The following is a 26,855-nucleotide window of genomic DNA, read 5'->3' on the forward strand; positions in this document are numbered from 1 at the left end:
TGTTGAAGAATGAAATTAAAAAAAAATCTATTTTAAAAAAAGACCTAAAAATCACATAAACTGGCTGAACACCCACGTTAATAAAAAAAATTCATACAACAAATATATATTAATATTTTAAATATTAATTAATATTTTACAACATTTTTTGTATAGAAAATTGACCTAAAACAACTTTGATAATTAAAAAAAGTTTAGTTAGTTAATTGAATACCCTCATTATTATATAAAAAGATATGTTATAAAACCAGTTTGACATATAATTAGAATTAGAATTAGAATTAAAATTAGTGGAAACGCTTTAAGAAAAATAAGGTATTAGACACCAAAGTGAAGGGGTTTTTTTTTTTCTTCTAGAAAATAATTATAATAATAATTATAATGAAAGGATTGATTTGTTTATTCCAAACTATATAATACGGGAATAAAAAACAGAAGAGAGGGGAAGAAATAGCAGGTGTCATAAGTTCGGCTTGGGAGCGGGAGCAAAGGCGTCAAGAAGACCTCCATTATCTCACGCTCCGAGAAGTGAAGAGAGGAAGCAGAAATCAAAACAATCAATGGATAGAGAATGGGGTTCGAAGCCAGGCAGCGGAGGCGCCGCCTCCGCCCAGAACGAGGCAATCGACCGCCGCGAGCGTCTCCGACGTCTTGCCCTGGAGACAATCGATCTGGCAAAAGATCCCTATTTCATGCGCAACCACCTCGGCAGGTATAGTAAAGTTTTGTAATTTTTTATTGTATTTTATTTTTAACATGATTGATTAATTGTTTGTTTGAGGTATTTGTAGTTATGAGTGTAAGCTGTGTCTGACTTTGCACAACAATGAAGGGAACTACTTGGCTCACACTCAAGGGAAGCGGCATCAGACCAATTTGGCTAAGAGAGCTGCTCGCGAGGCTAAGGATGCTCCTGCTCTTCCTCAGCCTAATAAGCGCAAAGTTAACATTCGCAAGACAGGTTTCTCCCTCTCTATCCCTTTTGACTCTCTCTTACACACACACACACACACACACAGAGGGTTTTCTAGGTTGTGCTGAGTTTTTTTTGTCTAATTTCCGTTTTTACATGTAGTTGATAGAAACTATGTTGACTGGTTTGGTGCTGAAAAATGGAATAGTATATATCTGATTAATCTCCTTAATGTGATATTTTGAGTTCAAAGTAAAACATATTGCATGGACTATGTTGATTCTTATAAGATTAAGATCTAATGAAAAAGCTTTGGAAAATAAACAGTGGTAGCTTGTTGAGGCCAAAGGTTAAAAAAGATTGTGAATGAATAGAAAAAGTAAAAAGAGAAAGCAAATGGGTCAAGTTCTTGAGATTGATTGTTTGTGGTTTTAGGTGACAAGTTAAAGGCTTCGATTTAGAACCAAAAGTGGTTTCTTAGGATTTGTTTCTGCTACACATATTGCATTGCTTGACTAGAAATATTCAATTTGGAACTTGGGTTTAGTTATACTTCAAACCTATGCCGACAGTAATGCTGTTTGGTGGAAAGGAAAATATCCAGTGGTACTGTATCTTCATATATGGTTTAGCTCGCAGTTGTTATAGCTTTATTATGTCAAGGGTATTGTGGAAGTTGTTGTTTATGAGTGGTCTAGGGCTCAAACTTTCCATTCAACTTAAAAATGTCCATCCTTGGTGTTTGGTTGCTGTCTCAGGCAGTGTTGTCAAAGGCGAAAGGCACTAAAACGCGCCAAGCCTGGAAAATGCCCGAGGCGCTAGGCGCATGCCTAGACGCTCACCCGAATGAACCAAGGCGCTCAACCTATATGATTTTAAAAATTACATGTAATATAATATAATATTATAATATATAAATCTAAAATATATACCAATTACAATTAGATCATTTTGATTCAAAATATAAAATACCAAATATAAAGTTACATTTTTCACCCTTAAAACAAAAGAAGATAATTTAAAATAGCAAGTAGCCAAATAGATTAAAACGCAAACTTAAATATCATCATTATTGTTCACTAATCTTCAAAAACATCTTCATCCATGCTTTCCTGTCCTTCACTTAAGTCCTCTATATCCTCCATTTCATGATTATAATCCAAATCTTCATCTTGTAAACCATATTGTACTTGTTTAAAACTAGAACTTAATCCCTTTTTATGTGTAGTTCTAGCTCTTGATGTTCCTATACTTCTCAACTTCTTCAGTTGTCTAGTATTGGTTCTTGGTTCTCCAGCTCCAGTTGCCCTTGCCACGTCACCCCAAGTTAAAGTGTCTCCATCTAACACCAATTCATCATCTACTACAATATTATTCTCTATATTGGCACCCATCATCCCAACCAACCATTCATTGCAATCATCAATGTCTTGCAAGGAAATAGGATCAATAACATTCCTCAAATCATGATGAGCTTTGAGTGCCTAGTTGTATTTAACATACACTAAATCCTGTAATCTTTTGTGCTCTAGTCGATTCTTTTCTTTGTGTGAATCTGTAGAATTACAATGTACAATAGAGTAAAGATCAATTCATTTTTTTATGTTAAAAGAATAATAAGATAAAAAGTCAAAGTGCTTGCATGTTCAAACACACTCCAATTACGTTCACAACCCACTACAAGTTAAGCTCGAGATTTTGATAGCTAATTTTTGTAAATTTGTAGTGGAACTTCCAAACAAGCTCCACCATTCAGCTGTAAAAATTATGAACAAATAATTTAAATTTTTAAGGGTTGAATGTAATAAATGAATAACTTTAATTTTTTTAAGAAATTAATAAATATCACCTGGAGACTTTGTGTTTCTTGATTGAATTGCAAAAGAGTCTTTTAGCTTGCTTGTATACTAACAACTCACTCATGATTATATCTTGAACATCACTACTAGAAACTAATTTTTCAATGCATTGATACAATCCATTGATCACTTCTCGATCAGTTTCAATAGATGAATCACTATATTATCAATATATTAATTTTAAAGATACTTTTTAGGAATGTAATTGTATTAAAATTTTGGTTTTTGTTTCATCAAATTAATATGGAAAAATTAGCTGCTCAAAATAAACAATAAATTATTTTATATAATTTAATAGTTTGTAATAATTAAAAAATGAATGAATTAAAGTAAATTAATATTTTAATAAATTGAATAAAATTAATCAAAGAGTGATTTATATAAAAAACAGTATAAGAATGTTTTTTACTAAATGAACAAGTTTTGAATATTATGAAAGAAAATGAATATCATTATTAAAAAATTAATATAATAATTTTCATTTTGTTCTGTCTCGTCTCTTTAACTAAACATAACACTACAACATTCACTATTTCTTGCACATCATGACCGTCACCATCACCGTCACCATCACCATCCCTGTCTCTTCTGTTTAGAGACAATAACCAAACACTATTTTATAGAACTTCCAACTTGAAAATAATGGGAAAGCCTTTTGTTTTGGGCAAATTTGACAGATATGAATTTTACTTTAAGACATTGGTTCGATGTTGCAATCTCTATTGTCGAGCACTAATCACAGTTTTTTCTTGGAGATTTGTGTGAATTTCTATCTGTTTATTACTTGTTGATGTGTGTTCCTCGTATCTGAACTTATTCTGCAAAAAGAGTAGTTGATTAAGACTGCATATTGGTTCTGAACTTCCTAACTGATAACTATGTATGTGTGACCTGGTTTAGAATGCAAGCTAGGAAATTTCTACTGTATAACCAATATATAGTGGAGATGAGCTTGTCTGTAGGTTGCTTAGTTGGGACATTGTATTTTTGGGCATGGTTGTTAGAATTATACAAATTCACGTGCAAACCGATGTGAATCATGCAGGGATCTTAGATGTTCATGAATTGTGTGATTCAATCATGATTTGATTTGATTCAATATGATTCATTGAATTTTATGAGTCAACTCAAATAGAAAATGAAAGTAAAATACATAATTGTATAAGAGATGGCAAGAATAGGAAGGCTTAGTCTAGAAGGCATGAATGACACCAATGTATAAGCAGTTGTATTTGATAAATGTTGGTACTTGAAATGGAAATGAGCTATAAATTAATTTTCACAAAGGAGGAAAAGGGTGAAAGAAAGCAAGTGTGCCAAAAGTCAACAAGAATGACGGAGGTGATATTGAAGTTGGGAAAGATTGCCGTGTTTTTTAAAAAACTTGGAAATCTAGTAGTTTAAATAGTTAGAAGGTGGCTTTAAATGTAGTGTAAGTTGAATTGTTAGAATGGTCATGTAGCAATGAACAATATGTTGAATTTGGGTAGTTGGGGTTGTTTAATGACTAACAACTAATAAATGAAATGAATAGATGCACATTTTGTTTAATGACTAGCAACTAATAAATGGTTACTTGATCATAAAGTAAATAGTTTTTGTTTTTGGTTCATAAAGTAAAGAGTTTATGTTTTTGGTCTTTGAGCAGTCAAAATTGGCAGGCCTGGATATCGGGTGACAAAGCAATTTGATCCAGAGACAAAGCAGAGGTCTCTTCTCTTCCAGATTGAATATCCTGAGATAGAGGACAATACAAAGCCAAGACATCGATTTATGTCATCTTATGAACAGGAAATTTCCTTTTCTTTTTTCTCATAACTTTTTTTTTTTTACTTTTCTTTTCCATTGATCTATTACCTTGTCAAATGTTTAGTGACCAAAAATTTATTTGGTTGAAATTACTTGTGAATTACAACTCAGCCTTTGCTTAAGAACTTGACTTTTGATTGTTGATTTTGACTGTAACTGAAATAATCAAACGAGAAACTAAAAGTGTTATCCATAACAATCAAAGAAAAACAAAGTGATAGAAACTCAATAGTGTTATTTATAAAATTGTTGCCGAACATATTTGGCAACTTAAGCAGTTTGTCAAAAGCAAATGATATAAAATTAAGTTATTCATAACTCTTATGAACTCCCGCTAATTTTCATCACGTGTCTTCACTGATTTATGGTAAAAAATACTTAGTATTTTATGTTTTTAAATCTTTCATTGCTCTCAAGATGAATGGTTTTTTTATCCTTCGACTAATCTTGGCCCCCTCTTCTTATTTTTGTCTCCTGGTGAATAAAAACTATTATCAGATCTTTCTAACATAGTGTATGTTGTCGTGGATGCAGAGAATCGAGGCCAATGATAAGAGGTTTCAGTATCTTTTATTTTCTGCAGAACCTTATGAGATAATCGCTTTCAAGGTATACTGATAAATGGTAATTAAATGTTTCTTACTTGTAAGTTGATGTTTAGTTCTAGTAATATTTATCATTTGTGCTTGTTTATTTTACAATTTCAGGTTCCTAGCACAGAAATTGACAAATCTACTCCGAAGTTCTTCTCACATTGGGATCCAGACTCCAAGATGTTCACGGTTAGTATTTTGATTCTTGAACTGTTTCATATGTCTTTTGATTGTCATGCCTTCGGACCACATGTATTAATGTTATTTTGAAGTATTGATATGTCTTTTGATCGTCAAGCCTTTGAATCCCATATGTTAATGTTATATTGAAGCAGTCTTTTGCGGATTTTCACTCGTGTCTTGTGTAACTTTGTCTGCACCAAAAACATGAAGAGACGTGGATCGTTTCTAGATTTCACTCCTTTGGGTGTGATTGCATTCAAGATTCCATTAGTGACTACATCTTCATAAATTGAGTGGACAAAGGTTACCTACAAGAGGATTTTAGTACCAACTTCGTGGCCCCTTTAGATTAAATTCTAATATGTTTTTAAAGATAAATTGATCATCTAAGTTATTTGTGAATATATCTGACTTGATGTCTAATGCACAGTTGCAGTTATATTTTAAATTGAAGCCACCAGAGGCGAACAAACCTCAATCTGTTGCTGCAGCTAACAGCACTGTGCCTTCCCAACTACCACCGCCCTTGCCACCACAAGGACTTCCAGCAGGATCTAGACCCCCACCACCACCGATGCCTGCATCATTACCCCCTCCTCCACCTCCTGCCATGGCTAATGGCCCTAGGCCTATGCCTCCAGGTGGAGCTCCACCTGCCCCACCTCCACCTCCTGGTGGTGGTGGTGCGATGGTGAATTTCACACCTGGCACTCAGGCAGGCAGGCCCTCATCAATGCTGCCTCCCCATGGTTTTCCTGGGCAACAGATGCAGGGCCAGACAATACGTCCTCCTCTGCTACCTCCCAACATGGGACAGTAGGTTCTGTAGCTTTATGTTTTCGTTAGGACATTTATGTAGTCAAACAGTCCTTGGACTCAATTGATGGATGATTGTTTGAAGATCTGAATGTATTATGTAATTCATGGCCTCAAAGCTCAGCAAAAATGTATTTATTGTGTCAACGGGGCAAATCTAAGAAAGACTAACGGTGGATAATTTTATATTATTAAACATAGGATTAACCTTCGTAGTAGCTACATTTGTTTGTATCACAAATTAACTCCTACAATATAATCTTTGCTGCGAACCCTAGTGGAATTTAATGGTATTTGTGAACCCAAGATTAATCTAACTCAAGTTTGTTGAGATTTGAATGAATTTATTACAATGGAAGACTTGTTCCAAGACAACAAGACTATAAACCAACTCGATCACAATGCGTACACCTGAAGACGATCACAATGCGTACACCTGAAGACGAGCAAAAGAAATATAAATTCACAACAAAGAATGGTCAATTCTTTAAAGAGTTGAAAGTTCAATCAAGAATCAAGATTGAGCAATCAAAAGTCAGCTACAATGCTGAAAATATTATCAAAAGTCTACCCTAAAATTATTTCTAAAGAGTTTATACTTTAAATCAAAACCCTAGTTTCCCTAATAGGTTTCACATAAACCCAATTTAAATAATAATTAATTCAAGCTAAAATTAGCCCAAACTAATTAAAATAAACAAAATAAACAAGTCTAAAACCCAAATAAATTGTCTCATCTCAAAATAATTAAAGTTTGATTGTCCAACTAATTAAATAAGACAAGTTTGTTGTTTCCGCATTCTATCTGGCAGCAGCAAGACCCAACTTAAAACAGATGGTTCTCTCTCGTCTTAATGAATTAGAAGGTGTGTCATGTACCGTTGGAAATGTATGGAAGTTTAGTTTCCAGCCTAACTAAAATCACATCAAAATTCGATATGTAACTCCAGTTATGACTAAAAGAGTAATGAAAGGTCAAACTGTCTGAATCTAGTTTTCTTCTCCCAATCCTTGTGTAATAGTCTTAGTTCCACTAACAAGCCTCTCTTGAACATGAATCAGATTAATCAAGGCTTACTCTTTATTATTACAAATCCTCTTGAAGTCCACCTTAACTCATGTATCTTAAGAAGTCTATTGAAAGCTTCTTTGAACTTCTTAGCTCTAAGCCTAGTAACTGAACCAACTGAAACCTCCAATGGATCCTTTGATGGTTGGATCGCATCAATCTTCTTTTGTGTTTGCAAAATTTAGTCAATTGAACTCAATAGTACTAAATTGCAAGATCAATACCAATTTAAATTTACGAAAATGTTTAATAAAAAAAAAATCAATTGTTTGAAGAAAATCAAAATTTTTGAAAATCTTTCTTGTATAAAAATGATTTTTTAAAAAACAATCAAAGATTTTAATAAATAAAAAAAATATAAGACAATCACATTTTAGGAAATGCTTTTCTATAAAACATACATGTTTAATAATTTTCAAGTCATTAAAAATCTAAATTTTCTAAAAATAAAAAAAATATTTGCAAAATACTCGATCATTAAAATATTTGAGAATGTTTAAGAATGTTCGCCAAGAATTTTCAAATCTTTTTAATTTTTATTTCATAAATTTTAATTATTGAAAAATTTTGAAAAAAACAATTCTTAAAATTTTCTTCAAATTTTACAGATACAATAAAATCCTTAAAATATTGAGTTCTTTTTGTGTAGTCTTTTTAATCTCTTCTTATTATTTTAAAAGGAATATTAAAATGAATTTTAGAAGTTAAAATTAAAGAGTAATTAATATACATATTTAATGAGATTTTTGCATAAAAAAAGACATTCATATATTGACTAAATACAAACAATTGTTTATTTTCATGTAAGGAAAAAAAAACTAAAATTGATCGTAAATAATAAGGCTATTGATGAAGTTCACAAATCCAAGAACTTTTGAGATAGTAGTTGATTAATATGTTAAAATATTTGAATTTCTTCTTAATTTAATAAACTCCAAATTCACTAAGAAGATTTTAAATACCTACAAGAAAAGAGTTCCAATTAGAGGATTTAAAGATCCCCCTATTGTAAAATTAGTATCTTTTAAAATATAAAGGGAATAGAGAATTGAAAAATATAAAGCTTTCATGGTGTATTTATAACCTAAAAATCCAAATATTTTAACATATTAATCAACTACTATCTTAAACACCAAATAATCTTTTATTTTATGCTCTTGGATTTTTGAACTTCATCAGCTACAATAGACCATAAATAATGAGATTGATAAAGCTTAAAAAGTTTTAATTTGGATTTTTAAGAAGTAGTTTGTCAGACAATCAAGAGTCATAATAAATCGAAGAGAAGCGATTGAGAGCATGAGTTTGAGTGTATGCAAATAACCATAAGGTACAATCCTATTCAAATCAAGAGATCAGGAGTTCTTGATAGATTAAACTACCAAGTAGTTTAACTTAGTTAAAATTCTTGTTATTATCAATAAATGAGAAGTTTAGTTTCTGTTATGATTTATCATGTAATATGTTTATCTAATATTTAAATATTTACATAAAACTCTAACACTATAACAATGTAAATAAGTCATACCAACTACCGTGAAGTATAACCATCTCCATATATGTTGTGTTTCTTGAAATATATAAACATAACCAACATAATAACCTTATATTTTTTTCATGAGTCACTAGAACCCCGTTAAACAATCTAGGATCATTTAGGATTTATGGAAAGATTATTTAAAAATCAGATCCTTTTTTAGGATTTGATCAACTTTTCAAGGTTGAGTTGTTGTAAACCATAAGTCGTTCAATTGTTTGGTCTTTAATAGTAATTCACACAAACCACAAGATCAAAATTTTATAAACCTTTTTAGAAAAGAGAAAGTGTTATGCCTTGAGTGTTAGTTCTTTTTTTTCTTTTCCTTTCTTCTTCTCTAATCATCAATCAGAAAATGTGAGGCATAATATTTTATTTATAAAAAAACCCTGATAAACCTATTAATGATAATATATCACTTTGCCTCTTGAAAAATATGACATATATTATTTAAGAATAGTTCTACAAATTTATGCAATCAAGTTCTTACTTTATTTTTCTAGGTCTAAAATTATAATCTTATATATTAATTATATTATAGTCTTCGATTTCTAAAACTTATTTACAATCAAGTTCCACTTGATTAATCATCTTAATTTAATTTCTTACGAATAATTTTTAATGTATCTGACCTATTATGTTCATAATATGTTAACAAAAATATAAATCTAAATCTTGTAAAAAAACATTATTAAATAAATTAAAAAAATTAACTTACTATTAATTCAATAAATATATTGATTTATATTGGAAGTATAACATCTAGCAAAGTATAACATCTCACAAAGTGTTATGATTAATCAAATATTATGAAAGTCATATGTGATTTGACTTAACTTTTTAGTGATCAATTTCTCAGTAAAATATATGAAAAAATTATCCTAATTCACTTAGTGTGATGAATCATTTGTAAATAATTCAAAACCTTCATATAGTTTATGTTATTTCTAATATTTATATAATTGTTACCATTGATCAAGACAATGTGTAGTTAGAATTAAAACATGGTATTCCCTATATAAAATAATACAAGGATCTTAAGTATGAGGATTCCTTACAAAACTTTCATGTGAGTTTTTTTATAAATACAATTAATCTCTCCATATGAAATTATCATGAATGTTAGTTCAATATAAATGTCATTTAAATAGTACTTATATATTAGTTCAAAGTATCACTAATACCTTAACTTATGATAATAATTACTTCATTTCATAAAGGCACAAAATAATATGTATTAGTTTTAACAACTCTAATTAATATTTAATTTTAGTAGACCATTGACTGGAACTTTTAGGAACAATATTTTGATGTAATAAATATCATCATAATTATAACAATTTTATAATTTCTTTTACAAAGTATTTTTCCACCAAACACTTTATCTTTACTTCTAACTCATTAATCAAATGTAAATAAATACTAAAGATAAAGAATGACTTCATTAATAAAATATATATTTTTACAACAAAGTCAATGCCACATATAATTAATTGATTGGTTAGAGGGCACATATATATTAACAACATATTCAATTCCTATAATTTATCTTTTTTTCTTCCTAGAGGGTTTTACTATTTTTTTTTTATTCACAACTTTCTCTTTATTGTTTTTTTTTTAATTTTCTGCATTTACAAGTGTTTTGAGTTTGATATACTCACCAGATCTCATGTTACTTTAAGTTTAATAGATTGACTAACCCAAGTGTTTTGGATCTAGTATATTCGCCAAATCTATATTGCATTGAATTTAGTATATTTTTCAAGCGCATATTATCTTGAGTTTGCCTATCAATTAAATACAAGCCAAACCCATTTCATTTTAAAACCTTTTTCAATTTATAAAAAAAATTAGGTTAAAATTGATGATTCATCAATCTTTAATTCTGGATTGAGATGATGTCAGAAATGTGGTGAGCGTGCTAGTTCGTTTTATTCTTTCATCAATCGCTCAGTTTATAATTCTGCTTCACTTTGGATGTCTCCCATCACGTATCTGCACTGAAAAGGAGAGGTTTACACGTGACAGCATTGTATCAAGTCTACCTTATGTTTGATTAAGAATCCAGAGGATGATGTATTGATGATATTGGAAACATAAAGATTATTGTAATAAACGGAGAACTTGAAGAACAAAAAGAGAAGGGATGGGGAAACTTTGTGGATAACAAAGCTAATAAAAAAAAAACTTTCACATTGTCTTGTAAACACAATTGATGCCAGTTGGATCGCCATTCTCTTCTGTAGTCAGTATCACTACAATGGCCGTAAATATAAATAAATCTAGCCTATATGCTGAATTCTATTGATTCTGTTATTATAAAGCCAGATGTGTATATATGTCCATGGCCTGCAAACGTTACGTATTTAGCAACCAGGACACAAATAACTTCCCTTCCGAAATATTTTTTGCACTCTATTTGAAGTTCTTGCCCTCGTATGTCTGGCCAAATTGCCAGTTTTTAGGGGTAACATGCCATGAAGTCGAGTATCTCTCATCGCTTGCTCTAACACGGAAGGACAGCGACTCTCCATGCAAAATAGCACTGGTTTTCCAAGTTGCCCCCCAATCTCGTTCCATTTGCGTCCACTTGAGCTTGTCATCACCCTTCACTTGAACACTAACAACATCTCCAGCTCCCCCTACATTCCACACAATGACCTGATAGAACCAAGGATTCCCCAATATAGTGAATCTAATACCTCCTTGCTTTTTGCATGGAAGCCTGCAGGGAAAATGAACCCTTTTAATTAAGAAACTCAACCCAACCATCCTAGTTGGCCAGCTAAATGGTATAATTTTGCTAAATGGGAAAAGATTGAAAAGTCATATATATGACCTGCGATATTGGATTGGAATAATGCCGGCCTTGTACCCAGCAAGCTGACTAAATACAGGCTTGGCTATATCGAAATGCTCACGTGGCACATTGCACCAGCCTCCATTGTCATTTGGGAGAGATGGATTTGGTGGGCAATGATCAGTTGCAGTCACAAAGAGAGATGGCTGCCCTAGCTTGCACCATTGAGGGCTATCAGCGCACTTGATTTCGAAACAAGCACCACAAGCCTGTCCATTTCTGAACAAAACACTGCTCAGTGCAACTGTATTCATGCCATAGCCTTCGCCTGCAACATCTTTGTAATTGCATGCTCCCCCTGAACAAAAATGTTTTTTTATAAGTTAGTCCAGGAACAATGAAAATAATCTAGTTGTAGTTACAATTAATGCCGTCAGATGCGTGAGGACATGAATTTTTTTTTCTTACAATCCATTTTTTTATGAAAATATAGAGAAATGTTCTCATCATACTGCTCTTGGCAGGCAGCCTCACAATATTGAATGAAATTTTCGCTTAAGAAAAGTCCATTTTTTTCTTTTTTCATATTGGAGGTTGGATTTGGTCGTTTTGTAAGGTGAGCAAGATCATCGATTAAAGTAGGGTAAAAATATAGGAAAAAGGGAAAAGAAGGCATCAATACCAAATGTTCCTGAGCCGCCTTCATAGAAAGTTGCATGAGCTTTCTTCCACGGGCCTGGCCGGAACTTTGGTTTATGGCGTTTGGGAAGTTCAATGTGGTTGGCTTGTCGTCCAATTGCATGGTGAATGGCTTGTTTCCCTAAGAGGGAAGGTTTAGATTTTGCCTGGCAATCAGGCAATGCAATGGCTAAAAGCAGCAACGTTGCTAAGATAGATTTCAATGGCGATGCCATTATATATGCTGGCGAAAACAAACTACTAAAAAACAAGTTGGCACAGCCTTTGATACATATAATTTCTATCTCTCGATATGTCAAAAATGTTATGCTATATCCCTTCTGGGGCAACAGGTATATAAAGTGCAAGATTTTGCAAGTTTGTTGTGCCTAAATATATATATATGGGTTAATTAGGAAATATTAGAGAGTATCTAAGTGAACGATGAGGCCGCTAGGAGAGGCACGACATTGGCTCTTTGCCTTCCGGTTTTTAGAAGCATGAAATGTTTTTGTAACATTCCTGCTTTCATGCTTGGCCATTGTTGGGCGCTCTCTCTCTCAGCCTGATTCAGCCCATGTTTAGAGAGCAACACCGCAGAAAAAAAGTGGGATAACGACCAGCAAACCGATTCTCTTAACGTCTTTTTTCCTCTAGTAATAGCAACCACAATGTAAAACAGGAAAATTAATTGGTGTACTCTATAATCTGATGATCTTCTGCTTACTTTCAACTCCCTTTGTGCTCCCAAGCTTTCCTGTATATTTTCAGATGTCGATATTTACAATACATGCCAGCAATCGAAACAAACTTGAAGAAGTATATATATATATATATATATGCCTCAAAAATCAAATATATATGCCAATGTAATCAAACTTATTAAACTCTATACGAAATTATTCAAACTTAATTAAATACCAACAGGTTTAATACAACAAACAACATTTTTTTTTGTTTCTAGCTAATTTAAAATAGTAGAAAAAACGTGTTAAATAATGATCTCTCATACATGTGTGTGAGAAGAATAAGAAGTGCATGCGATAAAGATGTGAATGACCTCTCCCGGAGAGGGAATGATGTATAATCAGCAAAACTAATAAGCAAATGTTTGGGGAATGCTTTCTTCTATAAAATATTGCTTGCTAATGAATGTCTATGGAAGTTTGGGGAGCCCTGAGCATCGGTAAAAACAGTATAGAAACTCAATTTCAATCGTCTCCGTTCATGTCCCATTAAAATTTGTGCCAATTCCACATTATTTCAAAATGTGGAATAATTTCAATTGTGCCAATTCCCTCAATTTCAGCTTTGAGTTAGTCGGGTTTTAGATCAACCAGCCAGACCAAATTTCAAAACTATAAAGCATATATGCACACTCGCATTTATATTAAATTAACATTAACATTAAAATAAAAATAATAATAGAAACGAGGAAAGCAATAAAAATAAAAATAAAAATAAGGAAATCAAAGTTGAATGCTAGGTAAAACGGCAGCAGTAAGATTTTTTATAAATTTTTTTTATCCTTTTAGTTTAACAATTATATGTTGTAGTTCAAAACTTTATTTTGTACAAATTTTAATCTCTTAATTGTGAGAAGGAAGAAAAGAGAGCAGTGAGAAAAAAAATAAACGTAATTTACTCCGATTGTGTTAATAAAAATAATCAAATTTGATATCAAATGTTTTTGATATCAAAAGTGTTATTAAGGTGTTTTTATGCTTTTATATAATTGAAAAAAGTAAATAAAGGTTGAAAGAAATATTTTTTCAATTTAACTTTATATTTTTAATCAATTTGGTGTTTTCTGAGTTAAGAAGTTTGTTATTGAGGGTAATATAAGAGTCGTTTTTAGTGTGTTAAGTGAAACTCTTGCCCAAATTTTTGAGCACCTCTTCGATGCTGGTAACTCAGCATGCAGACAACGCCCTTTTGTCATTGTCGAGGATGCTTCATCTAAAAAGATTAAAAAAAATTATTATTTGCCCAATTTAAAAAAGAAAAAAAAAGCTTATACCTGTACACCTATTTTTTTTTATGATTTTCCAACAATTTCAATTTAATTTCTTAAAAATTAATCAAGTTAAAATATATTAAATTATTAAATTAATTAAGGATGTATTTTAAGTTTTATTTTATTAAATACTATTTAAATTTTAGTTTATTTTCAAATAAGTTTATAGAAATATTTTTTTAATATTACCAAGCATTCTCTTTTAGTAGAGCCCATCATAACCATTTTTTTAATTATATTTGATTGTTTTACTTCGGTTATTTTTTTTTGTTATATAATTAAATAAAAAATAATTTTTATAAAAATAAAGTTATATTGTTGTCTTTGTATTTTAGAAAAACAATGTTTTTTTAAGAAATTAAAGAGCTCCCTACAACTCATGATCAATGATCTTCATATACATATCTGTTTCTCAACTCCACAACTTAGTCTGTGATTAGCGTTAAGATTTTTTTCAGCATTTATTGTCTCATGTTATCCTCCATGGATTGTGTTTCATGAAAAAAAAAATGGCCTCCTTGCAAGAAACGGCAGGCACTCTCGTGTTTTGGCTCCACTAATTTATTCTATTAAACATACGCATCTATTTTATTAAATGTTAGTAATGTTTGTATAATTTTTTTATGTTAAAAAAAAAAAAACATTGTTCCTAGCTACCTGCAGCATAGTGTTTATCAATTATCTAGTAAATAGTCAAAAAATGATTTAAAAAAATAAAAGAAAAATCAATAAGCATTTTTTATTAAAAGAAAATAAAACATCAATATTTTAGATTGGTTAGAGTTAAACTAGATTAGTTTGCTCAAATTATAACCTAAGTCGTCATGTAGCTGACAAGTTTAATAACTTAACTTTTTAGAATCTAATTTTTATTTAATCATAAGATAATAAAAATTGACATTCACATGAAAGACAATAAACAAAATCATAGAGTAGAAATGTGGTTTTTTCAAAACATCTCTAACTCATGTAATTTGTTTTTGTTTCGACAATAAAATGGTTATTTTTCTATAGTATCATTTTTCATTGATAAAATCAAGAAAAATATAATGATTTGAACTAAAAAGGAAAATGCATATAATTCTTAAAAAAAACTAATTTTCTTATTCAGGTAATTGTTTTAAGCAAAAATTGATTATGATCAAGAAAACATGTATCAATTAAAAATTTTAAAAATTATAAATCAATTATTTCTCTACAATTGTGTAAGCAAATACGAGAAAAACAAATTTGAAAAACTTATATAAAAATCTATAATTAATATTAATGAGAAAAGAGAAAATATATATTTTATTCTTATTTAATATTAATGAGAAAATTATTATAAAAATTCTACATATCATGTTAGTATATATTATCCAAGAAAAAACCAATTATTTTTTATCAGCAAAAAACTTTTTGAATGAAGGTTGCAACAATTACAATAAAAGTTTGTTAGAATTTTCAATCATTTGAAATAAGAAAGAAAAATGCACAAAGAAAAATGCACTTGTTTAATCTAAACTTCATTCTTTTATTGATACATCTTTTTATTGTTTTAGCATAATCATATTTTTTTTATTTGTATTCACTGTTTTTAAATAAAAATAAATTATGATCTCAAAGGTAAGCTGTAATAAAACAATATAAAAATAACATCTCAATATGTTTTTAGTGATTAAAAACAAAAATAAAATAATATGATAAAAGCATTTCAAGAATCTATCAAAACAATAAAAGAATATAAATTGTTTTCATTAAATATGCATGAGTAATTTTATTTTATTTTTGCATATTAGGTATATAATAATTAAAAAATAAATTGTTAAAGTTGAATATTATTTAAGAACCATGAAAAAATTAACTAATAATTTAAATATAATATTAAATATCTTATTTAAAGTGAATTTTTGTAAGAATCTAAAGAAGTTGAAAAACAAATAAAAGAGGTCGGCGCCTAGGGCAAAGAAAAGTGGCCCCTCGCTGGCTTTGTCTACTTTTTAAATGTTTAATGGCAGGCCATATATTGTCCTCCTTTTTAACTTTTCTAAGAGTAAAATAGAAGGTGCGTCGTCTTATGGCCTTCATTTCAACCATAGAAGTAGTATGCAACACCTTGTTTCTCCATTGAATATTGGAAAAAAAAATGTTTGGGTTTGTGTAATTTATAGGCTGGAATTTTGTCTTCATACAACACCTTGTTTCTTGAATCAGCTCCATCCAGGTTATTGGTGTGTTTCTCTTTGCCTTGGCTAGAACCACTAGAGACTTGAGAGAGAGTCTTTGCAAGGTGACATGACACTCATCATGCTCCTGATATTAATAGTCCGATCCCCTTGGTTTTCAATGGTATAGTCTAGTAGGTCTACTAATTGCTTATACTTCTGACTACTTTCTTGCTTGAGAGTGTCTATGAAATCCTCGAGACGTTTGAAATTAGCTGCCCTTGTATCTAGTGCCATGGTTAAAGTTCATGGATAGTCTGCTCAAATACCACTTATTACGAGTGCGATCGTTACAGTGCCAATCTGGGCTTGATGCAGCAGTTGCTATGAAAGAATTAGCTGACGGGAGTGGGAAGAAGAGTAGTTACTCTCAAGGTCCAGCAATGGATGCTATAGTAGGTTGCTAGAAGGATAGAGAAAGTTGTTAAGCTCCCTGGATTCCAAGAGTGTCATTCTTTTTCATGCTGCCAGACAAAGTCTATTACACTTATATAGTCAAGCTACTCCTCTAAAATTACTCTCCAGAACATACAGGAACACAGAATAATTTGTCCTTGGTAAAACGGTGTGTAAAGCAAATTGAAAGGAAGCCTATTAGCTAATTGAAACGGCGCACTAAGGAATATAAATGAAATAGTGCGTTGAATGTTGCAACTGTCATATTAATTTGAATTTAAAAGACTAGCTTCTTCTTCTTCTTCTTTTTCTGCTGGTAACATATTAACGAGAGTACGCATTTGAGCCTTACTTGCTTTTCTAAACAAGAGAAAATCATCCGCAAAAAAAAAATAGATGAGAAATTCATGGATCTCCCTTGGAAACATAAACTGGTTGCCAGGCTTTATCTGTCACTTTTTTTTTTTTTTTTGTTAATTAAGCATGCTAGTTTATTCATGCACATCACAAGTAGATAAGGAGACAGTGGGTCTCCTCGATGCAAACCACGGCTTAAAAAAAATACATGTGTTTTCAAGCCATTCCAAAGAAGAGTAATAGTTGGAGACCGAAAATAAAACTTAATCAATCTAATAATATTTATCCTATTAGAAAATAATATAAATCATATTTTGAGATCTTATCTAAATAATTTAAGTTATTGGATTGAGATGATTCTTTGACATTGTATCAAAGTCTTAATGACCAAGCGGTCACGAGTTCAAACCTCATCATATCTATTTTTTGATAAAAATTAAGTACAAGGTAATATGAACTTGTGTAAGTTTCAAGCTCAAAGGGTTTTTACTTAAGGGAATGTGTTAGATAATAATATAAATCATATCTTGAGATCTTATTTAAACAACTTAAACTACTGGGTTGAAATGGTTGTTTGACAACGCCGAATTCTTCCAAAATTAATTGCAGGAAATCCTAATTTACCCTGTCATATGCCTTTTCAAGATCAATCTTCACAACCAAGCAACCATGCCTGCTTCTGGTCTTATGCATTATTTGTTGAGCAACACTTCTTGAGCAATTAATTAAGACATTATTTGTTGTATTACATCCAGGAATGAAACTGCTTTGAAGTGGACCAATAAGAGCATCTAGGTAAGGATGCAGCCTGTTGATCAACACCTTTATAATTAGCTTGTAAATTACATTGCAAAGGCTTATTGGATGAAATTGCTTATAGTTTGTAGGCCTTTCTTCCTTAAGGATCAAGACTACAAGTGTTTCTGTGATCCTACAGTTGAAATTGCCTTTTTCAAACGCCATGTGAACAAGCCTCCATACGTCATCTCCCACCACATCCCAATAAATCTTGAAGAAGGAATGTTGGAAGCCATCCATACCTAGAGATTTAAGAGAATCCATACTCAAAAAAGCTACATAAACCTCATTTTTGGTCACTGGTTTCAGTAAATCAGCAACACCCCTCTGCGACAGCTTTGGAACATCCACTCCATCTATAGTAGAAATATCAACTGGATATGTGCATCAAAACAGGTTTTTGTAAAAGTTAACAGCTTACTTCTGCAGTTTTGCATCATCTGTACACAAATGTGGTTTCTTCTTCTTCTTATAATGTTCGTGAGAGAGTGAAAATACTTAGTATTTCTATAAACATTGCGCTCCCACTTCTCCCTAGATTTTTGGAACCATAATAATTCTTCTGGCTACAGGATTTCATTATATTCTTTTCGTAAATCAAGATCTAGCCTGATGAGGTCATCATCTGTGTTCCTCACGAATATTACTAGCCCCATGAATATTCCAAGAGAGGATCGATATATATCCTTAAATAAATTCATCATAAGGTAAGTAGAACCAGCCCAGCCTCCTTTACCATCCATTTGCATTGGCAAAGTATCTCCCAGCTCACTCTGCCTTGCTGAGCCTTCAATTCTACAAGACATATCTCCCTTATCGCAAGTCTCTAATTGTAGGGCAGAGCTAGGATTGTTTAAATGAAATTGAAGACACATTGAAATCAAAATTTATCTAGATTTTTCTGCAAAAAACACTTGCTTGTACATAAAAAAAAGGATCATAGGATTTAAGGAAAAAAGATTTGATGGTGGTTTTTGTGTTTTGCAATCGTTTGTGGCTATAAAAAAAAAGAGCAGAATAAAATCTGTAAATAAAGGTTCTTTAAGAAGGGAAGAGGTTGGTGAAGAGATTAAAAAATATGGATGATGAGAATAACCATTTCACTAGGTTATTGGGAGAGTAAGGAGGAGAAAATAAGACAAAGGGGTATTTTGGTTAATAAAGAATTAAAAGGTCTTCTGGCTTCAATCCCTTTTTTGCACATGAATCTTAAAGGTAGATAAAGCATGCTTTTGGTTGTAACATAGTTTTGACATGGGTCCCACTTTTTAAAACCTGCTTTTTAATGTTTATCAAACACTCATTGATTGTGGTCAAACCACATCACACTTTCTACCACAAAAATAAACACCTTTTAACTTGAGAGCAAGCAATTGAATTTAACACGGCAAGCCATCAACATAACAACTATTTCCTTCTATTAAAGTAAAACTCCTTAAGAACTAATAGTTACTTTTACTCTCTTATAAACATTTATTATGAGGTAATCCAAATTAGATAATTATTTTTTGTATAAGAAAATTAGATAGAAAACAATAGGTTTATGTTCTTACTAGATGACATAATGGAGAAAACAAAGGAGGGTAAGAGAAAGGCAACCACACCTGAAGAAACGGATCTGTTAGCCGGGTCTAATAAGAAAATCAAGTTGGATAAAGGGGAGAAAAATACATCAACAAGATCTATAGATTGGAGTGGTGTAAGGAATGTGACCAGAGGGGTGATTTAGTTACAAGGAATCGCTTTCGGGCACCAAATTTCTATACAATAACCTCTTTGATAACCACTATAACGAGGAATACAAGTATCAGGATAAAGATTAAGAAGTGGGGGTGAAAATGATTGTCCTTTTGATTAGGCTATCTATGGAGAAAGAAAAAAAAAATTCAAGAGCCATAAAGATAAACCATAATCATTAAAGTTATGGGGAGAATAGTGGGTTACACGTACTTGTTGAGACATCTACAGTCTATGTGGAAATTACAGGGTGATTTGAGTCTAGTGGGCATAGGTATTGAATTTTTTACGATAAATATTTAACCGTTTGGATTTTAAATTAGAGTTAATTTAGAGTTATGATTGAAGTTAAGGTTTAAGGTTTGAATTAGGGTTTACATATATGAGTTTCAAGTTAGGGTTTAGGTTGGGAGTTAGATGGGGTTAGGGGTTAGTTAGAGTTAGTTTGGAGTTTGATAGATGTTACAGTCTCTAAACTTGATTTTTTTTAATTATCATAATGTCCAAACACGATATTTTTAAATATCTCACATGAAAACTATGACATGTATTAAATTGTCCCGTTTTATCAGAATATTTTTTTTATCAAATAATTTTTTAAAAAAGAGTGATAATGAGCAAAATTGCGGAGAACGACATATCCATCGACCAAAACGTGAAAGTGAGGGTCGTCCAAGTCGGGAAAGGAAGAGAGAAAGGGGTGAACATGAATGAAGCCTTACCATACGGGGGAGAGAGAAATAGAAGAGGAGACAGAGTCAAGCCGCAATCCGGAGCTGATTTTTTCGTTTCTCCCTACAGTCGCATGCTCAACCGCCCATATGCGCGTGTTCACTTGCACAGCTAATGTTGTTCTAGAATCTATTTTGTTAAATAAATATATTTTTATTTCAGTTGTTCCGTTTGAGAAGGAAAAAAAAAACAACAAAATTATAGTAACTGAGAAGAAACAATCGCATCTGTTTTCGTGAATTCACTCTATAACAGGTGGTGGCTCCCACGATCGATGAAGGGATTGAGCTGAGAGTAAGCATGGAGCGTTCTCAACCAAAACAAAAACAAACAAAAACAAATACAAAAAAAAATATCAGTCATTAGAGCTTGCTTTAATTAGAGCCGGTTGACTGTTTTTAAAATTATTTTTTATTTGAAAATTATTTAAAAAAAATTTATTTTCTTTTTTATATTAGCATATCAAAATAATATAAAAACATAAAAAAAATTAATTTTTTACAAAAGTGTTTTTTAATCACAAAATAAACCGATGTTGTATAGTGTTTTAATAACTTAAAAAAAATAAGTTGATGACTTGTGATTGTGTGCTAATTTCAATGTTAGTATGATACATGGTGTTTTTTAAAAGTGTTTTACTTAGAAATTTATTAAAATAATTTTTTTATTTTTTTTGTTTTTGATATAAGCACATTAATATCATTAAAAAACACTAAAAAATATCAATTTGATATTTTTTCAATGCAAACACACTTTTAAATAGCATCCAAAAACATAAGCTATCGCTCTTTCAAACGGGTTTGAAATTATGAGGGTTCCTACCTTCATAAATAATTATGAAAATTGACTATCAAAGTATTTGTTTTTGTGGTTCAACTTGGTATTTAAAATGCTTTTCAAATTGTTCAATTAATGTTTTTCTAAGTGTTTTTCAATGATTTTTAATGTATTAATGTTGAAAACAAAAAAATCTAAATAAAATATAATTTTAATATATTTTCAATGAAAAAATATCATTAAAAAAATATCATTTATTGCATTAAAAAAATACAAAATCAAATCATAGTACATTGAAATAACATCCAAAATCCCACATTAGATAATTAGTATTTTATCTTTTAAAAATAAACACAAAATATATAAAATTGCTGAGTTTAGAATACAAGTCATACCAACAAAATCAAAATTACCCCTTATATAAATAAAAAGTTGTTAAATAGTTATATCTTTAAAATTATTAAAAGGTTAGGAAAAAAATGAACTTATATCAAGAATTAAATGGCGAGCCCATTATAGAATTAAGCATCAAGCCGTTCATAATTTGAGATTGAAATTTATACCCACATTCATGAGATCATCTCTTATTTATTTTACAAGAAAAGAAGTATATTTTTAAAATTAATTTATACCCAAAATTTTTAATTTTTTTTATTTTTTTGCTAAAAATTAATTTTTTTGTATATTTTCAATCGTTTTGATGCGCTGATCTCAAAAATAATTTTTTAAAAATAAAAAAATACTTTAAAAAACAACTGCAATTACACTCCTAAACATGCGAGTAATCTCATTTTAAGTTCTTGTTTTGTTAAAGATGCGTGCCAAATCAACCTTCACTAATAAGAAGAAAAAAGTGTCCAATTGACTGTTCATTACACACAAAAAATAAATAGAGAAGAAAAGGAGCCTATTTATATATAAAAAAATTACTCAGAACATCATGTAATTTATTTGATTTTTATTATTTTAAGAATTATAAAAAACATCATCGATGGAGGGAAGGAAAACTCATGGAAACAAGTGTTCTTCCATGCTAAAAATATATAAAATTAAAAGTAGAAGGAAAGAAACAGGGTATCGCGTGTGGCACGCTATCCAGGGCAGCAATGAGTCAATCAAACCAAATTTTAAGTTTGAAAAAACTGGCGCCATGTAATTTGTCTTACTGGTGGAACCAAATGGAGTTGGTCAACGTCAACTCAGCGTTACATGCGATAAGGGTTGACCTGCCATGCCAGCACAAGCTAAAGCTCACATGATTTTTTACTAAATTTTTATTTTATTTTATTATTAATTTCTCTCTTAAATCTTGCAGTGGCCTTTCAACAGTAAGATTTTTTGTGATTTGTTTTATATATTTTATCTAATGCAAAGTTCTTGTGCGGCACTATAGCACTCAAATTCACGAGAAACTAAGTAAGAAGAGATTATAATTATTAAAGGTGGCATTAAAAGTGAGTTTATATTCTCTGTAAACGCAGTTTTAGTGGAGGGAATAATTAACAATAAGGGCACAGCCCACGAGTGAACAGGAAGTCAATTACTCTCAGGGATCGACAAACTATGGCGGTGAATTGAGATGGTCGGGACGATGATGATTCTGCTCGACCAACCTCTAACTTCCACTAGCAATCTTACCTAGAAGTACAAGTTTCAATCATTTGTCCATTTATACAACAAAAACCCTTTTGTTTTTACTGCTCCGTTAAAAAAAATGGCAAGAAAAAGAATATATAAACCCAATTAAAGAAAAATCTAGAGTAGTAGTTAGAAAAACAAGCCCATGATATTGGTTACTGGGGCGAGTAGGTTGGGTAATTAATTAACGACAGGCAACATGCATATATGTGATTGCACCGCTTCTCCTTGGCTTGAATTCAAAATCATGGTATGCATGCATTGACTCAATCAAAGAAAAATCCAAGGAGATGGGTCAAGGAAGTAAATTTAGAGGACATTATTCTCACAAATATATTATACATTTGCTATATAATATGAAATCAGAACTGGGCGTTGATGACTTATTCAAAGTCAAGCTCAAAATAATTAAGACTTGGCAACATGGGAGCGCAAATCATTCATATGACAATACTCCTTTTCTTTTCCCTTCACCACTTTGCACACATAGAACCATTTCCAGCTCTGCTGTAATGGCGCCCCCAGTCTCTAGCCAACTGCACTTCGTGTTGATCCCACTTATGGCACAAGGGCACATGATCCCTATGATAGACATGGCCAGGCTCATTTCAGAGCGAGGTGTGACTGTAAGCTTGGTCACCACGCCTCACAATGCATCAAGATTTGAGGCCATCATTGATAGAGCAAGAGAATCTGGGCTCCCTATTCGGCTTGTACAGATACGGTTTCCATGCGAGGAAGTTGGGCTCCCTATCGGCCTCGAGAATCTTGACACGTTACCTTCAAGAGACCTGCTGAAGAAATTCTATGTTGCAGTCGCTAGGCTGCAACAGCCATTAGAACTCCTTCTTGAACATGCGAAGCCTCCTCCAAGCTGCATAATATCAGACAAGTGTTTATCCTGGACATCCAAAACCGCTCAACGTTTCAACATCCCCCGGATTGTTTTTCACGGGATGTGCTGCTTTTCTCTGTTGAGTTCTCATAATATCAGGCTTCACAAAGCTCACCTTTCAGTTACTTCAGATTCAGAACCTTTTGTTGTTCCAGGGATGCCACAAAGTTTTGAGGTAACAAAGGCTCAGCTACCGGGAGCATTTGTTAGCTTACCTGACTTGGACGACGTCCGCAACAAGATGCAAGAGGCTGAATCTACAGCTTATGGGGTTGTAGTTAATAGTTTTGACGAGTTGGAGCATGGTTGCGCTGAGGAGTACACGAAGGCTCTAAAGAAGAAGGTATGGTGCATTGGACCAGTTTCTTTATGTAACAAGAATAACTTAGATAAGTTTGAGAGAGGCAACAAGGCTTCAATTGACGAGAAACAATGCTTGGAGTGGCTTGACTCAATGAAGCCGGGCTCGGTTATTTACGCTTGCCTCGGTAGCCTGTGTCGCCTAGTGCCATCACAGTTAATAGAACTAGGTTTGGGTTTGGAAGCATCTAAACAACCATTTATCTGGGTTGTGAAAACTGGAGAGAAGGGTTCTGAATTAGAGGAATGGTTCGTGAAGGAGAAATTTGAAGAAAGGATCAAAGGAAGGGGGCTTTTGATAAAAGGCTGGGCTCCTCAAGTCCTTATTTTGTCCCATAGATCAATTGGAGGATTCTTAACTCATTGTGGTTGGAACTCTACAGTTGAAGGGATCTGCTCGGGGGTGCCAATGATAACATGGCCTCAATTTTCTGAGCAATTCCTTAATGAGAAGCTAATTGTTGAGATTTTAAGGATCGGCGTGCGAGTAGGCGTCGAGGTTCCAGTGAGATGGGGAGAAGAAGAGAAAGTCGGAGTGTTGGTGAAGAAAGATGAGGTCAAGAAGGCAGTAATTACGTTGATGGATGCAGGTGGAGAAGAAAGCAAGAAGAGGAGGAAGAGAGCAATTGAACTTGGAAAATCGGCAAATAAGGCTATGGAATTAGGTGGATCTTCCAACCTCAACTTGTCATTCTTAATCCAAGATATTACGAAGCAACAAACTCAAAATAAGGGTTAGATATGGTTGGAGATTGGACCTAAAGCTCTAGATCGCATTTTATATAAGTATTATATATGAGTGGATTTTCTTGTCTTGTGATGCAGATGATTCTGATTATAAATTTATAATTATAATATATGTTCGTCGTCGTCAGGTTGCTAGGAGGAAATTTCTGGGTATTTGATGAGGCGTGTTAGGTTTTGACAATGCCATTAACCATGATTATAAAATTTCAAATTTTCTCTCCAGATGTCGATATATGGTCGTTTGATTCAAATAATAAATCTTAAATTCAACCTCATACTCGTGAAAAATGCATGCCCCCATCACGCAAACTTAAAAATTAAATTTGATTTTCTAGAAGTCCAATCCTCATACTCGTGAAAAATGCATGCCCCCATCACGCAAACTTAAAAATTAAATTTGATTTTCTAGAATTCCGATCTTTTTTAGCTACTCATTTAAAATAATTGTTCTGAAATTCATTTCACTTCTTTTCTTTATCTAAAAAGGAAAAAATCAATAAACGAAAAATTAGATGAGAAATAATAACTAATGTAATTTAACCATTGATAACTACTACATCTTGTGTATTAATTTATTTAAAGATTACAAAAATACTCTTATTTATAAAAGGTTTCCTACGAAAATAAATAAATTATGTTTATTTAATAATAACCTTCCACGCCTTGTGAATTGCTCGTAATAAATTGATTATAATAAACAAGTTTCATAATAAATTGAGAATTATTTCATGGACAATATATTATTTAGAAAACTTTTATGATAGATTAAGAGTGAAAAATAGGTCAAAGTTTGCAAAATATTAATTGTTGATGTGTGCATAACAGAATAAATTTTAAAAAAATAATCAAAGCCAATCTGGATAAGTTCCATGCCTAATTTATGGAAAGGCTTGAAACAAATATTGTCCAGACAATCTATGAACTTGAGATAATATTCTCTCAATTCTTCTTCTACTTAATAGAGTATCTACCCATATATTTATCATTTGAGATAAACGTTAAAGGCCTTGTCCAATACAGATAGATATATCTATTCAAGATATTAGAAATTACACATGCGTTCTAATTAAATTTTAATGTATTGTTTTTTTAAATTTAAAACATTCATTTAATTTCATGCATATACTTATTCAACCTAAAAAAAAATTAAAAACAAAATGCATGTTAAAGCTTTAATATATGAGACTTATATTGTTGAAGAGATCTCAATATTTATCTCAAACTATTTTGAGCCTCAGTTGAGAACAGAAATCAATTGTGTTCCAAGACATGATGACGGTGAATAAGTGCCTTCAATTGAGAATTTGTCAATATTTTCCTATCCTGGATGACATGTACCAAAAAATACAATGGGGGGAAAATACTTGACAAAATAGAATTTGGACTGAACATATTTATGTGTTATCTAACAATGATGAATTGATACCTTTTTTATTCAGCAAGTACAATATTAACATGTTATTTTTAAATATTTTTTCTCATCCTCTCATAAATTGATAGATTGAAAAATTCATTGTAGGCAACATCATCAATTTTTACTATCTCAAAATTTACATCTAACTAAATCGTAATTTTTCCAATTATAAGATAAACAATTTGCAATGTTGTTTAGAACACATGTAAGCACTTGTTAATAATTCATATCTCTCATAATATTTAAATTCATTAAATCTTTCTCATTAACTATTAATGGTTGTAATCAACTATTAGGTTTATCAATTAGGAGAGAATGTTATTGGTAGTTTGAATTTACTATGTTTGGGTCTTAAAAGAAAGGTCAAGTGTTATTTCGAGTATTTTATCAGTGGATTTTTTTTATATTGAAGAGTATGGTCAGGATAGAAAGATCTATAATAGTGGAGTTTGTGTTAAGAGATCAACTTCTAACGAGTTTGAAGTTGATTATTATGGGAAGTTAGAAGAGGTTATTGAATTGCAGC

The 26,855-nt window shown here is 31.5% G+C and overlaps 3 protein-coding genes across 3 annotated transcripts; 2 read left to right on the forward strand and 1 right to left on the reverse strand.

The window, feature by feature from the left end:
• The first annotated feature begins 425 nt into the window (after positions 1-425).
• On the forward strand, positions 426-6,391 carry LOC133676644 (uncharacterized). Its single transcript, XM_062098358.1, has 6 exons — positions 426-712; positions 792-961; positions 4,421-4,560; positions 5,113-5,190; positions 5,289-5,363; positions 5,788-6,391. Exons 1-6 carry the CDS (start codon positions 561-563, stop codon positions 6,175-6,177), a joined length of 1,005 nt encoding a protein of 334 aa, XP_061954342.1. The 5' UTR covers positions 426-560; the 3' UTR covers positions 6,178-6,391.
• Positions 6,392-11,194: 4,803 nt separating this feature from the next.
• LOC133676807 (expansin-A4-like) lies at positions 11,195-12,493 on the reverse strand. Its single transcript, XM_062098553.1, has 3 exons — positions 12,262-12,493; positions 11,619-11,937; positions 11,195-11,504 (listed from the first exon to the last, which is right to left on the reverse strand). The coding sequence occupies exons 1-3, from the start codon at positions 12,491-12,493 to the stop codon at positions 11,195-11,197; spliced, it is 861 nt and encodes a 286-aa protein (XP_061954537.1).
• Positions 12,494-23,280: 10,787 nt separating this feature from the next.
• LOC133677085 (UDP-glycosyltransferase 73D1-like) lies at positions 23,281-25,137 on the forward strand. The gene has a single exon (XM_062098923.1). The coding sequence runs from the start codon at positions 23,426-23,428 to the stop codon at positions 24,905-24,907; it is 1,482 nt and encodes a 493-aa protein (XP_061954907.1). The 5' UTR covers positions 23,281-23,425; the 3' UTR covers positions 24,908-25,137.
• Positions 25,138-26,855: the final 1,718 nt, after the last annotated feature.

This window comes from Populus nigra, chromosome 17 (assembly GCF_951802175.1).
Source record: "Populus nigra chromosome 17, ddPopNigr1.1, whole genome shotgun sequence".
Taxonomy (NCBI): domain Eukaryota; kingdom Viridiplantae; phylum Streptophyta; class Magnoliopsida; order Malpighiales; family Salicaceae; genus Populus; species Populus nigra.